Raw genomic sequence first — 14,622 nt, forward strand, 5'->3', positions numbered from 1 at the left:
AATGGTGACTGTGAATGGAAAGTCCGAGAATCCAGTAGTTGTTCAGTCCACAAGGCTGGATGGCTCAGCTGGTCTTCAGAATAAGCTGGAATCCTGAAGAAGTAGGCTCTAATGGAAGGGAAGGAATGGCCTTGTTAACAAGACTGGGGTAAGCAGGCAAATAGCAAAAGCTTCTTTCCTCTGTGTCCATATATATATATAGACTTCCAGCAGAAGGTGTGGCCTAGATTAAAGGTGAGTCTTCCTGCCAAAGGCATGTGTCTTCCTATCTCAAAGGTCTAGATTAGAAGTAGATATACCTACTTCAAATTAAGCAAAAAAAAAAAAATCCTTTACAGGTGGGCCCTCCACTTTTGTATTTTTTATATTAGTTAATTCCAGAATCAGTCAAGCTGACAACCAAGAATAGCCATCGCAGATGAAATGCCCTGTCAATATCTTGTACGGCCTACTTTGTCTATAGTATTGTTATACTCAGAGGTTTCTTTATTGATTCTTTTGTCCATATGATCTGTCCATCAATGCAAGTGAGCTGTGGAGTTCCCAACTATTATTGTAATAGAGTCTGTCTCTCCTTTTAGATAGAATGATGTTTGCTTTGTATGAAGAGGGACTCCAGCACTAGAAATACACGTTCTGGGGCTGGGAAAGGTGGCTGGGTCTTTTGGGTTGACTGTGAACCCTCCCTGAATGAACATTTGCTCCTCGATGCTGCTGGTGCTGTTCTGGGAGGTTAGATAGTGGGCCTGGCCGACAGACATAAGCTCCTAGAGGTGAATCTTCACCACTTATAGCCCAGCCCTGCTTCTGGTCTGTTCTCTACCTCCTCATTTGCTGAGATTGTGATCCAGCTGTGCCACAGCAGCTGATGCTGCAGACCAAGTTGTGCTAGCCACACTACTTTCTCTGACACACTGTACCATACTCTCTAAACTGAATGTAAACAGACCTCTCCTCCTGGTGTTGTTTGTCACAGTGATGAGCGAATACCGAGGGGCTTCCTGGGAGTCTCGGCAGACCGAGCCGCTCAAGCCTGGTTGTTGAGCTTCTTGCCTGGGTCAAGAGCACCTGAGTGGGGGGTCACCTAGTTGCTTCCAAGACAGGCTTCTGGCTGCTTCCTAGAACCTGGAATAGATGGACAGGGCTATTCAGCTGCTTCCAAGGAAACCAGGGAGCTGGAGGGTGAGTAGGTTGCAAAATGGCTCCATGAAGTGAAAGCCTCATTCTTTCGAGCAGTAATGTGATTGCCTAACTCCCCAACTGGACTCATGGCCTGAATCCCTGGAGATCTAGGTCATGAATGAGAACCGTGGGGGCCTCCTTGCTTTTCCTTGGCTATCTGTCATTTTTGGCTCAGCTCAGGCTTGAGCCAAATAAATGAGTCCATAGATGCCGTGGGCTCCGTTTTGTTCTCTCTCACGTGTCTACCAGGCTGCTGCACCTGAACTCTGCTGTAGGTGCCCTAGAGAAACAACTCTTGATTTTGGTTGTATGGCTTTTAGAAGGAAGTGTGCCAGGCCTCTCTGGGCAGCCCTCCTTCCTATTGTCCCCATCGCTACTGTTTCTGAAAGTCACATTGCCTCTCTTGACCAGTAGCAGCTCCTTCTCTCTGACTCCTGTCCTTGTGATAGAATAACATTAATTCTTTAATATAAAAATGTCAGTGGAGCCGAGGGGATGGTTCCGCTGGTGAAAGCGCTCAGCACGCAGGACACAGGATTTGAGTTCAATCCCCGGGTTTCACGGAAGAAAATCAGCTTCCAGAAATGGTCACCTGACCTCCACACGTCACCATGCCGTGTGTGCGCCTCCCCACCCACACACACTTGCTACTAGTAGTAAATCAAACTTGAAGGGAGTATCCATGAAGGTGTTTGCTTTCTCAAGTGTCATTGCTATAAACTTCTTCAGAGGACAAAGCCAGAAAACAGTTTTCTAAAATCACCCAGAAATAAGAATAATGAGTTCATTTCACACTCTTGTATACATTAAAAATCTAAGAATAGTTTTCCTTAATTTCTTTGATTAGATATTTATGTCTTTTATCTTAAAAAAAAACCATTCTTAATGGTATTATATTATTCAGGGTTCTCCAGAGGAACAGAGCTGATAGAATGAATCTATTAAAAGGGGATTTATTAGAGTGAGCTATAGGTTGTGGTCTGGCTAGTCTAATGGCTGTCTCCTGAGGGAAAGCCCAAGAGTCCGGTAGTTGTTCTGTCCATGAGGCTGGAGGTCTCAGCTGGTCTTTGGTCTGTGTTAGAGTCCCGAAGACGTAGGCTCTAATACAAGCAAAGGATGCCTCAGCAGCGAGATAGATGAACTTGCCAGTGAGGGTGAGGGCAAGCAGGCCACCAGCGAAAGCTTCCTACTTCCACAGCCTTTTTATTGGCTGACACCAGAAGATTTGGCCCAGATTGCTGGTGGTTCTTCCCACCTCGAAAGATCTGGATTTAGGGTGGGTCGTCTCACCTCAAACAATCCAATCAAGGAAAAATCCTCACGAGTGTGTCCAGCTGCTTGGGTTTTAGCTAATTCCACGTGTAGTCAAGTTGACAATCAAGATTAGCCATCACAGGTATTCATATAATTATTTATTTTATTCTTCGATAGACCTATAATAGTTTCTAGAGAGCCGTGACAGATGGCTAACTGCTAATATTCCTTTGCCATTCTCTTTAAATCTTTACTAATTCCCTTAGAAAGTGTGTGTGTGTGTGTGTGTGTGTGTGTGTGTGTGTGTGTGTGTGTAGTAAAGTTATTCAAGTGATATTTTGCATCCCAAGTATGCCTCATTTATTGTGGGTTTCTTGTTGGTGCTAGGAATAGAACCCATGACCTTGCATATGTTGGGAAAATATTCTACCACTGAATTAAGTCTTTAGTCATTTAAGCATGGCTCGGTTATCTCAGTTGTTATCATTATTTAGGGGTTGGACATTTTGTCTGTTTGCTTTGTTGATAAGGGGTGGCTCAGAGGGTAAAGGCACTTGCAGTGCGTGTTTGAATTAAATCTCTGGAACCCACTTGAAGGTGGAAGCAGAGAACCAACTTCCACACCTGCGTTAGGGCACACACACAATCACAATGTCCTGGCCTTTTATTTGTTCATTTATTTTTGCTTTTGTTTTTTTTTTCTCAATTTGACACAAGCTGGAATCATTTGAGAAGAGGAACGTCAGTTGAGAAAAATGCCTCCATCAGATCGTCTGTAGGCAAGACTGTGGAACATTTTCTCCATTGATAACTGACAGAGGAGGGCCCAGCTCACTGTGGGTGGTGCCACCTCTGGGCAGGTAGTCCTGGGTTATGGAAGAAAGCAGACTGAGCAAGCCATGGGGAGCAAGCCAGTAAGCAGCACCCCTCCATGACTTCTGCTTCAGTTCCGGCACCAGGTTCCTTCCTTGCTCGAGTTCCTTCACCGACTTGACTCGGTGATGAAATGTGACTGAGAATTGTGAGCTAAAATAAACCCTTTCTGCCCCAAGCTGCCCTAGGTCATAGTGTTCTGTCACAGCAACAGAAACCTGAACTAAGACACCATCCCTGCTTCAGTTCTGTGGCTTTCTTACTTTGGGAAGTATAGAGAAAACTCTGGAAAGGGTAGTTTCTCAGAGAGTGTCCATCAGATAGAAGAAACTGGCTGTCCAGTGTGAGTGGAGGATGCTGGGAGTCCGGGGCAGCATTTCAGTGATGCCATACTGTAAGTGAATCTTAAAAGTTATTAATAAAATCACATCTGAGCCAGGTATTAGGGTGAAATGCTGAATGATCAGAGATACAGATCAAGCCACAGCCACCTCACCTGGCCAACTTCTCAGCTGATCTTGTTTCCTCAGACTGGAAGCTTCTGTGTCCTCATCCAAATGGATATCAGCTGAACTGTGCTATTCCAAAGCCTAAAAGTTTAACCAGCCTAGTTCCTGGTTTTCACACCTTATATACCTTTCTGCTTTCTGCTCTCACTTTCTGGGATTAAAGGCGTGTGTCACCATGCCTGGCAGTTTCTAATGTGGCCTTGAACTCACAGATCCAGACCGATTTCTGCCTCTGGAATGCTAGGATTAAAGGTGTGAGTGCCACCATTTTTTAGCCTCTGTGTCTAGTGGCTGTTCTGATCTCTGACCCCAGATAAGTCAGTGGACTGAGCAGACATCAGCACAGGTACCAGGTCACATTATTTGGCCCATGTGCCTTCAACTACCCTGCACTGTTCAGGGCATGACAGGGTCACAGACCCTCTACAGGACCTTCAGTGTGGCTTCCCTCCTCGTTGAGCTCTTCCCTTCCATGGGCTGACTGGAATGGGGTCAATTACTCAGATCCCTCTGGAAGGCAGGCCAAATATTGATCTGTATTTATGTTGCCTTGTCAATAGACAGGTCAGTAGGTGTTCCTTGAACCACTTCCACAGAGGTCTCATTGACCTTCCTGGGTGAATCTGAGGGCCTCTCTCTTCCCACTCCTGCCTTCCCACCTCTCACTGATCTCTGTTCAGAACTCTCCTGGGGCCCCATCCAGCGACAGGTTCTGTGAGGGAAAGGAGACAGATGTGGCGGGCATCTAGCAGAGGCTCCACCAGACTGGGTGTTCTCATGGATGTTGAAGACTCCATAGCAGCTCATGATCTTGTGAGTCTGGTCTCCTATCTGTCATCATCGAGTCCATCTGCTGGGGTTCAAATATGCCCTACTGACACCTCCCTGGTCTTCTTTGGGTCTCTGGGCTCCTGGTGTGATACACCCTACTTATATCCTGGGACTGATCACTCCAACCCTGGTGTCTCCTGGGTCTGTTCTTACGGCTTGTCAACGCCAGGGCCTAAGGCTGGTGTTCTGTGTGTGTCTTGGCTGGTGACCACATGTTCCTGGGGACATATCCAGTACAGCCTCCAGGCTGTCTTATGTTCCTTGCTCCAAAATTCTTCTGGTGTTGCCCTCCAAGGAACTTTAGAGAAAACCTTTGTCTGTCTTCCTTCCTTCATCCTTTTCTTTCTTTCTCTCTCTTTTTCTTTTCTTTCTTTCTTCCTTCCTTCCTCCCTTCCTCCCTCCCTCCCTTTCTTTCTTTGTTCTTTTTTTTTTTTTTAATTTGAGACAAGATCTCACTCTAACCCACTATGTAGCCCAGGCTATCCTCAAACTCATGGCAATCCTCCTGTCTCAGCCTCTTAAATGCTTAAGGAAAACTTTAAATGAAGGTTTCTCAGATCTCCATGACACTCTCCAGACTTGTGACCCTGTGATCTTGGTTCATGTTCAAGAACTTTCCATGAGAATAGGATACCTAGTGGTAGGAAGTGGGCCTGGCACTGACTCTGGAAACCTCAGGGGCAAAGCCAGTCAGAAGAGTATTCCACCATGGTCCTCTTGAAGAAAGGACATGGTCTTCATAGCCAAGCTGGTGGAACAGGGCTGGGAAGATGTCCCTGGAGTGCCCCCGGCCTGGCGTCAGATGTTAGAGTGACTTCAGAATTCAGTGGGAAGGGGATGAAGCAGTCCTGACACACAGGAAAGGGCCTGGCAGGTCAACGTGAGACCTCAAGGCCATTTCAGTTGAGTCTGGGATGTCTACAAAGCTCATGTGTTGAGGCTGGTTCCCTAGTGCGGCCTATGAGGCGGTGGGACCTTTGAGAAACAGGGCCTCTTGGGAGTCCCTAAGTCATTGGGAAGCATCCTTGACGGAGGTGACAAGACCTTATTATCACTCCTTTCCTTTCATGCCAGGAACAAGGCCAGTGGCTTCGCTCTGCTGTGCCCTCCTTGCCATGATGCGCTACCCCATCTGGGGTCCTAAACAGTAGATCTGCAAGACCATGTACTGAAGTGCTCCAAACTGAAACTAAACAGTCCTCCCTCTGTAAATTGGTTGTCTTGGATACTTTGTCACAACGACAGAAAGCGGACACAGGGGCATGTATGAGGGTAGGGTGCCTGCGCTCAGGTTCCGAAGAAGTGCCTGTTCATGGCCAGCCGAGTCGTTTCTCTGAAGGAAGGAACAGAGCAAGGGCCCCTGTAGCTGTGACAGATCTCCGGGTGCTGCTCTGAACATCCCGCTATGTCACGCCGTCTATGTGTGGTAGAGTCTGGAATGAGTTAGCGCTGTTTTCCTGGTGCTTTGTCTGACCGTTGAGTCCTCGGCACAGGTTCCATGAGCCTGCCTCCTCCTCCCCGGCTCAGCACCCGCTTGGCAGCCATGACGTCGCTGCAGGTACTTATGAACGTGTGACCTCTATTTGTACATACCCATGAGCACCTCTGCCACAGGGTGTCCAGGAGAGGCAGGAGCACCCGCTTTGGCATTGTTCAGGAACACAGCCTTTATTCAAATGCAAAGGGATCAGTGACACCAGAGGGCCAGGTTTCTGAAACTGTCCCTCTTCATCTATTTCTCCTGTGGTCACCCCCCGTTTGAAGCCAAGAGCAATGTGAAGCTGCATCGTTGGCCTCCAGGAGCAGGTGCATTGGCAGCAGATGTGAGGTATCTGACAACGGTGTGGTTGTGGGGTTCACAGGCTTACAGCATCCTCTACCTGTTCCCAACATGCTTGCTCTCTGCATCAAAGGCAGCATCCCACCACAGTAATAAGTTACACGGGACGTTGTGTAGAGCAGACCACGAGCCTCAGGGATCATGCGGTGGGAGAAGCAGCCTGTCTCTTACCTGCCACTGAGGACCTCTGTGTCCAGAGCATTCATCAGTCCAGCCATGGTGGGAAATGGTGCAAAACTGCCCAAGTTCCTATCCCTGTCTGCCTGTGCCTCCCAGGAATGCTTTGCAGCCCAGATCTGAGTCCAAGGCTTGAGGGGACCCTAAGGGATGGCTACTGGAATCTGGGTTTAGACACAGTTATCGGGGGCACACTCAGCCTCTTCTTCCAGCTCGGGGCAGGGGGTCCCATTGTTAGCAGGCTGAACACGGACATAACGAGTTCTGCTCTTGGCTCCCAACTTTCCACACGGTCCTCCACACAGTCCCCAGGATGACCACAGGGAAACCTCGCAGTCCAGGGGTGTCTCTGGAGCTGGACAAAGCACAGGGGAGACCCAGTGAGTACTCTGTAAGGAGACACTTGGACAAAGCAGAAGTGATCATCCCCACGTGTGCACCCAGCCCGGGAGACAACTCTGCTCCAAAGTCGGAAAGAAAGGCTTTTCTCAGGAGTGTAGAGCAAGATGCATGATGGGCATCACTGATACAGACTCAACCAAGCACCAAATGACTGGCTGGAGTTGTTCCTTCCTAGACATGAACTTCAGGAAACCTTGGGTAACTGTGGCAGCCTGAGTCCTAGGATCCCCCCAGCTATGGAAGAAGCATACAACTGTGAGGACCTCTCTGAGGGGAGGTGGCTCTCCAGCCGCAGTGACCTTCATAACTGACATTTCTGAAGTCCTACGAATGCCAGAAAATTCTTTGGGTTATGGGAGCTTACCTCCCCACCCGCCTCCAGGAGGTTCAAACATTTTCAACAGTGTTCCTTTTTATTATGTCTCCTCTGCTTCTACCCATAGTCACAAATTTAAAAATAACCCGTTTGGAGTTATGGTGAAATAACCTGGTAATTTCCATTGCCTTGAGCAAAATGCAAATGTCCCTATATCCAGCACATGCTAAACTAGCCAGTCAGCCCCCAGAGGACAATCACCGACAGGAGCCCAGGAGCCCAGCCACCGCCACTGGAGTCACAAGAGGACAGTGTGGCGCTGGCGGCAGCAGCCAGGCTGGCAGCTCCCAGGGCAGGACCCCATTTTTTATGAGTCCTGGTGCTGCTGCACTCAGTGTGTGGGACTCCCAGAAACAAGTCAGATGCTGGAAGAATTCAGAAAGGAACAGAAGGAGGTTGGGGATGTCAGATACAGTGTCTGGAATAGTCTAGTAGATGCAGTAGGCCACTCCTGAAACAGCCCTCTCTACGGAAGAAAGGGCGCAACAGGGCCTACAAAGGCCCTTTGGAAAGACGAACAGACCCACTTTTCGCCCAGAACCTTGCCTGAGAGGGAGCGCTCACCCTCCTGCAGCCAGCCTGGATGAGATACCTGAGCCCTCATCTTCCAGGTGGGGCTGGAAGCCTGAGTCTTCCCCCAACTTCCCGACAGTGAAGCAGCAGCCGAGGCTCAGCTTGACGGAAGGCCTGCAGCAGCCCTGGTCTGCAGAGAGAGCCTCCCAAACGGGGCTCTTGGACCCTGCACAGCCCTGTGAGGAGCAGACCTGGGATGACCCGTGTGGGATCAAGAGTGAAGCAGGTGCAGGCATGCACCTGGTGGAAGCTTCCTGGATACACTCACCTCGGGCAAAGTCTGGTGTCTGCTGCTGGGGAGCCAAAAGTAGCAAGAGAAACTCATGTAGGCCCTGCTGGGTATTCTGCCCTTACTCTGCTCACAGACTGGCAGTCTTGAGGACATGAGGGAATTAGGTAGACCACCTCAGGTGGGCAGATGTGAGCAGCCCCAGCTACAGGCAATGGCTTTTCGGGACGGGGAACTCCTTGGGACAATGTACCATGTGCTGCTCAGATACACCGGGTGGGGAAGTTCTCAGCTGGCTCCTATGCCATCCAGTGGTAACTGTGGGTAGAATTCCCTAAAGTTCCCCGTCACCAGAGATGTGGTCCCCAGCCAGAGCAGAGGGCTGCATCCACTCCCACCCTTTCCTCTCCATGTCACCCTCCACCCGCTGTCCTTGCCTGTCCTTCTTTGGCAGTGTCCCCTGAACTCCCAGCATGCCGCCGTCCCACACCTGATTAGATGGCTAAGTGCCCCAATGGTGAGGCGAAAGGACCTCTCCAGTGGCCTGCCTGCAACTGGCTCTTCCCACAAGACTGTACCATGTCTGCCCAGGTGATGCCACTGTCCAGGGTTCACAGGACTGTCCATCAAGATTGGGGGTGGGAGATACACAGCTCAAGTGCCTGTGCTACACAGCCCATCTGCAAGCTCACCCTCCTGCCAGACGTTGGCCTGGCCAATGCATCAGGGCAGAGACCGTCCTAAGTGGCCAGGAAAATGACCTGGCTGCTGAACCTCCTTTAGTTCCTGCCAAAGGTAGAAATGGCTCTGAAGCTTGGTAGGTCTTGGCTGATTCCTGCTCCTTAAAGAAGTAAGTTGTGGCTTTCTGAAGGGGTTCTTGCCCATCCTGGGGCCTACTAACAGATGAGAGGCACACTCGACCCTTCCAGTGTTAAGGACTGGGGAACCACAGCCTCAAATGGCCCAGTCCTTCTCTGTGCCCTCATGTAAGCAGCTGCTGGGCATCTGACTGGCTGGAGGCTGCTGTGCAGTGAGGGAACTATGATTCTCACCCTCAAGGCATAGCTCTCTCAGCTCCAGCTGATACCCCTTGAGGGATGAATGCCCAAGGTACCTATTAGCAGACTCTCAAATTGTTCAAGGAAAGATGAGAACTCTAGACTGACCCTGGTGAATTGGGAACTCTGCACTGGCCACAGCCAGATCGGGCCCAAGCCCCCATGGGAGTGTCCTGCTGCCTCCAATACCCTCTGCTGTCTTGGCCAGTGGAGGCACAGCTGAAACCTAACTCAGTGGATTTCCACTTCCGTCTCCATCAGCTGTGACATGCAGGTCACCGGGTGCATTTCTGATGCATACTGCCTCCTAACTATATCTATTTCCGTTGTTCAGGGTGTTTCAGCAGTAGATATTGTCAAAGTTTTATCCACATTATTTGAATCCACCAAATCCTAAACCTTTAAAAATTAATACCATCTCCTAAAGAGCAACAAGAATTCCCCTTTGAAATTGCTCAGGCAACCTTGGAGGCCTGGGAGAGTCTGTGGACTCAAGAGACTGTGCTAAAGGCAAGGGCTAACCTGGGACAAAAGGAACTCACATGTGCCTTGTACTGGGCTTTAGAACCTAGTATGACCTTGGATGACATATACCCCACAGGTTCCAAGGCACACACTCACTGTGGCTTCTCTCCCTGATTCAGCCAGCGGTGACATGGAATAGTGACATGAAAAAGGACACTTTCCCACCTGGGGTTAGCACAAGGTGGGAAACATGGAGATTACCTGAGAGGCTGTCGACAATTTCATTGCCCCTGCTGGCCAGGTCCAGGGAAGGTGGGGCAAAGGCCCTGGGACTCTGCCGGAGTCGCACGAAGGTCACTTTGGCAATGGGAGGCAAGGACTTCAGGCGCGGGTAGTAGAATGAGTTTGCCGGGTGACTGGGCGAGGAGGATGTTATCTGGATGATGGAAGAGGAGAGCTGGCAGGGGTGGTCTGGGAAGCCCGCTTTCCAGTGTGTGTTTGGCCTCCTGAGTCCGTGCCCAGCATCAAGCAGGACAGTGCCAGCAAAGACTCCCAACTTGGGTCCCATCTGAGTGGCTCTCAAGTCCAGCATAGCTGGAGGTGCCCACAGGACCTCTCCCCAAGACTGAGGAAGACCGGCCACTCCTTCCGTCTCCCAGAGGCAATGCTGCAGACATTTGTCAGCTGAGACATTTGTCTCTCCAGCTCCTCTTACACACCAGGCAGGACTACATATGCCTCCTCGCTGGAAAGGAAGAACCTGCCAGGCCCCCCTATCTGTCTCTTCTCTCTACAGTCCTTCCAGATCCCAGGCAGAACAGTATTCCACTCTTAACCAGCAGGCACCAGAGACAGGATTACTCTCTAAGGAGGGGCCAAAGCCTGGGGTGCCCAGAGGTCCACCTGGGGCAGGCACGAGCCCTTGCCCTGTCCTCACAAATCCTCACAACCGGGCCAGCCACCCTCTTTGTCCCACCGAGTCCAGAGCTGCCTGCGTGCAGTGTGTGTGTGTGGGGGGGGGGTGTGACTGTGCAGCCCATGCAGCAGGGGAAGGGCTGGGAACTACTCACCTCAGTCACTGTGTCCTGTGGGATGGTGGCAAAGTTGGGGGAGGAGAAGGTGAAGCCGCTGTCTGTCCCTGCATCATGAGGGTAAAGATCGAGGACCACCTGCTCCTTCCAGCGGCCTCCCTCACACAGGTCCAGACTGTCAATGCCCACAAACCAGTCAGGGCTAGGGACGATGCGCACCACGAAGGACACCTGGATGGGACCAGAAGGCTCAGCAGCTGCAGCCTCAGGACATACCCTCTCCTCGGCTAGCCGTGACTCACCAGCGAGTGTCTAGGGTGCACCTCCAGCTCTGCAGAAGTCTGCCCGGTTCCGCTGGGGACAGCAGGAGCTGAGAATACCGCGTGTACACTCTGGAGTTTCTCTCCCGCGGCTTCGATCTCTTTCATCAGTGCCCAGGCCTCACCGCGCTCAGCGAAGTCCCTCAGCCCATTGCTGACATACTCGTTCTTTCTCCACATGCTGTAGTCAGAGCTGTGCGCTGCCCCTGTGCAAAGGCCTGACTGCATGAGTAGCTAGCTGGGATGGGTTTGGGGGGGGGCTATCGACTTCAATCTCATGTGGCTGCCCCCAGTGCATACCATGTCCCCCCCCCACCCCAAATATCAGCTCCCTGCTGAATGGCCAGGAGCCCGCACCCACTCCTAACACAGAGAGACAATAATATCCTTTATACTTATATTGTTAGGACACACCTGGCTGGGTGATTGGTGTCCCACCAGCCTTCCTGTGACCACTATGCCCTTCACCAGCCATTAGTACAGTGGGTATTTAGCAATGTCTTTTGTGTTGGAAGTTTCTTAGTTGAGAATGACCCGTGCTGTGTGCTGTGAAACCAGCAGGTACTGCCCTGTAGCCTCCCGGATGGGACAGAGAAGGAAAGATGCCCTTACCCAGCAGGGAGGACCACTGTGCAGGGGGCCGGAACAGAGGATACTGCTTGGGGAATGCCGTCTGGCTCCACTTGCCAGTGAAAGTGATGCTGTATCTAGCCAGGGGCCGGGCGGTACAGATGGATTCTCCCCCCAGCGGCTGGCCTGTGGTGGAGCCTAGCATGGCCAGGAGGAAGGCCCAAAGAGCTCTGTCCAGGGAAAAGCTCACGTTTTCCATCACCTACAGTAGAGGGAGAGAAATGTTGGCACCTTTAGTCCCAGGAAGGCTCCTGCCCATCCAGCCCCAGAAGAGAAAAGAATGAACTCCCAGATTGGTGAGAGCCTGCAAACGCGTTCCTGGGTCCCCAAAATGTTCCTTCGAGAGTTTCCCAGATTCCATCCAGGGAAGAGAAGGGCACCAGGTCATGGGGTACGTGGTTAGTTTCACTGCCCGTCTACAAGAACCTCCGCGTAACTTGCAGACTTACAGTCCCCAGAATCACGGCCCAAGGCACAGAAAGAACCTCAGCAGACTTAGAGCTCTGTCTGCTGAGTGCAGCGTGCAAGAGCCGCACACCTCCCGACCGCCGCACACTTCATGCACTAGCTGTGCACATGACCAGATCAGCAAAGCTCAGGTCATGGCCAGCCCCCGGGGTAATCTCCTTTACAAACTCCTGCTCCAGGAGCACCAGGCCCTTTCAATGTGAACACCACACTCACCTGGTAGGAGCAGCCAGGGCAGGCTGCTGGGCTGGCCGCTGTAGGACTGGTCCCAGAGCCCCGCAATCCTATGTGTGCCCAAGCTTAGTGCCTCTGGCCGACAGAGAGGTCCCAGCTCCTCCTGTCTTCCGCCTCAGTGCCGGGGGCCCAGAAAGTGGCAGAGGGCACCTGAGACCAGGAAGCAAGAAGCTTTTCTGCTGGAGTGCTGCAGGACTGTTCTCCAGCGTCCCAGAGTTCTGACTGCAGTGACCTGCTCCGGGCTGAGCTCACTCTCCGCCCCCTCCGGCTGGCTGCTGCCCTGCCGCACCCCTCTTTGTCTTCCCCTCTCTCTCCGCCCCCTCCCTCCTCTAACAAGCCTCTTCTGGGTGGTGGTTGCAAGGAGCTCTGTATTCAAGGATAGGGGTCTGGGGCCAGAGACCACACTGGCGCCCGTCTGAACTTTGCCACAGATGTTACCAGATTGTGGCCCACACTTTTCCACTTGACAAGTGTGTGAGTGTTGGGGGTGAGGTGCTGGGGAGCCCCAGGTCTACCAGCTCAGTTGTAGTAGGCTCTAGAGCTCTGGGTTTGAGGCAGCTTAGTCACTTTTTTTCTCATCAGGGTCTGGGCTACACAGCGGTAAAGGCCCACACTGCCAGCCAAAGGAAATCTGAACGGCTCAGGTTGTCAAGGCTCCTCATTGGTGTGCTTCCTCCTGGCCTCCAGGCCACTGTCCCTGCTTTGAATGGGGTAGTAGATTCTGGAGTTTACTGTAACTCAGTGTCAGGAAAAGACTTTCAAAACTACTGTGGAGCCTAGGAACTAAGCAGAAGGGAGAGTGGAGACATCTTACTCAGCCTCTGCCGGGTCCCCCCACACACACCAAAATATCCCGAGAGCTGATCCAAAACACATTCTGGGTTTTGGAACAAGTTAATGTCTCACTGACAGACAGACAGTGAGGGAGAATAAATAGAATCCACGAGGCTAGAATGCAAACAGAGCAGATGACTTCACCCTCATTTCAAACAAATAACGCCGCCGCCACAGAGCGCTAACTGTGAACACAGCACTTAGGCCCCAGGCCTAGAGGCCAAAGACAAACCACTTCGGCATTGCTCAAACTGCTGGTGGCTGGCACTGGTTACCAGGCTTGAAAGTCACCAAGTCACCTAAGACTTCTGTCTGTGTGGGTTCTAGCTCTCCACGCTTATCAAGTCACAGCAAGTGCAAAGAAAACATAACTCACTTAAAATAGCAAAGCTATTCTGTGTTAGTTGCGCAATGCCTTAAGCTGAGCACATACATTTCACAAATTGATTAGAAACGTGGCGTGGCTCGTCGGCAGTACCAATCCCTAAGAGAAGATGGCTAGACCACTGGATCTACCACAGCTCAATGGATGAGAATGCCGAGTGAAACCATAAAGACAACCCAGCCTGAGTGGACATTAGGACAAGGACTTTCTGCCCCCTTTCAGATAAAGGTGCCCTAAGGCAGCTTGGAAAATCCCACAGTCTCTTGACAGAGGACAGGCAGAGACAGACAGATGCTCTTCTGAGATGAACTTGACCTTATGGACCCTGAAGGATCCATACCACTCCACACAAAGACTGACCTTTGATTCAGAGGCCTCCTTCCCCTTACCCCTTGCCTTGTGTTCTGTAACTAGCCATGGACCATGCTTGTCACAGGATCCAGGTTTCTCACTTCCGACGGGAGTTCCAGGGGAGAGAGGGCCAGGACGTCACAGTGTTCCTGGAGGGGGACTGTGGGGGCCAGGATGTCACAGTGTTCCTGGAGGGGGACTGTGGGGGCCAGGACGTCACAGTGTTCCTGGAGGGGGACTGTGGGGGCCAGGATGTCACAGTGTCACTGGAGGGGGACTTAGGAGGCCAGCGCTGCTTGGGTTTTTTAAACAGGTAGATGGAGCATGCACATGAATAAACATACCCCATTCCCCTGTGTGCGGAACCCTTAGGAGCAGCTACAGGGCTGTCCCTAGAGCTAGCCAGGCCGGTTCCACTAACAGGAGCTTAGGCTCCTAGGGAGAGGATTGGAAAGGACGCCTGCCCAGCCAGGAGTCACTGTGGGCAACTTGAGTCCGGCTCCTGCCCCAAGCCCAGCTGGAGGCCCTAAGGCTCACTCCATTCCATAGGACAAGACAGTAGTGAACAACCCAGCCCAGGGCAGCAAGAGGCTCTTTTCC

General features: G+C 51.5%; 1 protein-coding gene across 1 annotated transcript; it reads right to left on the reverse strand.

The window, feature by feature from the left end:
• Window positions 1-6,291: 6,291 nt before the first annotated feature.
• On the reverse strand, window positions 6,292-12,719 carry Spon2 (spondin 2). The gene is made up of 6 exons (XM_028870738.2): window positions 12,435-12,719; window positions 11,733-11,952; window positions 11,103-11,326; window positions 10,840-11,031; window positions 10,031-10,205; window positions 6,292-7,021 (listed from the first exon to the last, which is right to left on the reverse strand). The coding sequence occupies exons 2-6, from the start codon at window positions 11,947-11,949 to the stop codon at window positions 6,837-6,839; spliced, it is 993 nt and encodes a 330-aa protein (XP_028726571.1). The 5' UTR covers window positions 11,950-11,952; window positions 12,435-12,719; the 3' UTR covers window positions 6,292-6,836.
• Window positions 12,720-14,622: the final 1,903 nt, after the last annotated feature.

This window comes from Peromyscus leucopus, chromosome 7, assembly GCF_004664715.2.
Source record: "Peromyscus leucopus breed LL Stock chromosome 7, UCI_PerLeu_2.1, whole genome shotgun sequence".
Taxonomy (NCBI): domain Eukaryota; kingdom Metazoa; phylum Chordata; class Mammalia; order Rodentia; family Cricetidae; genus Peromyscus; species Peromyscus leucopus.

Bases quoted from the DNA above. Each gene is read 5' to 3' on its own strand.
- Spon2 (XM_028870738.2), bottom strand. From the start codon at position 11,949: ATGGAAAACGTGAGCTTTTCCCTGGACAGAGCTCTTTGGGCCTTCCTC. The intron at 11,032-11,102 runs GTGAGTCACGGC...GGTCCCATCCAG, and splicing joins TGCACCCTAGACACTCGCTG to GTGTCCTTCGTGGTGCGCAT. The intron at 7,022-10,030 runs GTAATCTCCATG...TGCTTTGTCCAG, and splicing joins AATTGTCGACAGCCTCTCAG to CTCCAGAGACACCCCTGGAC.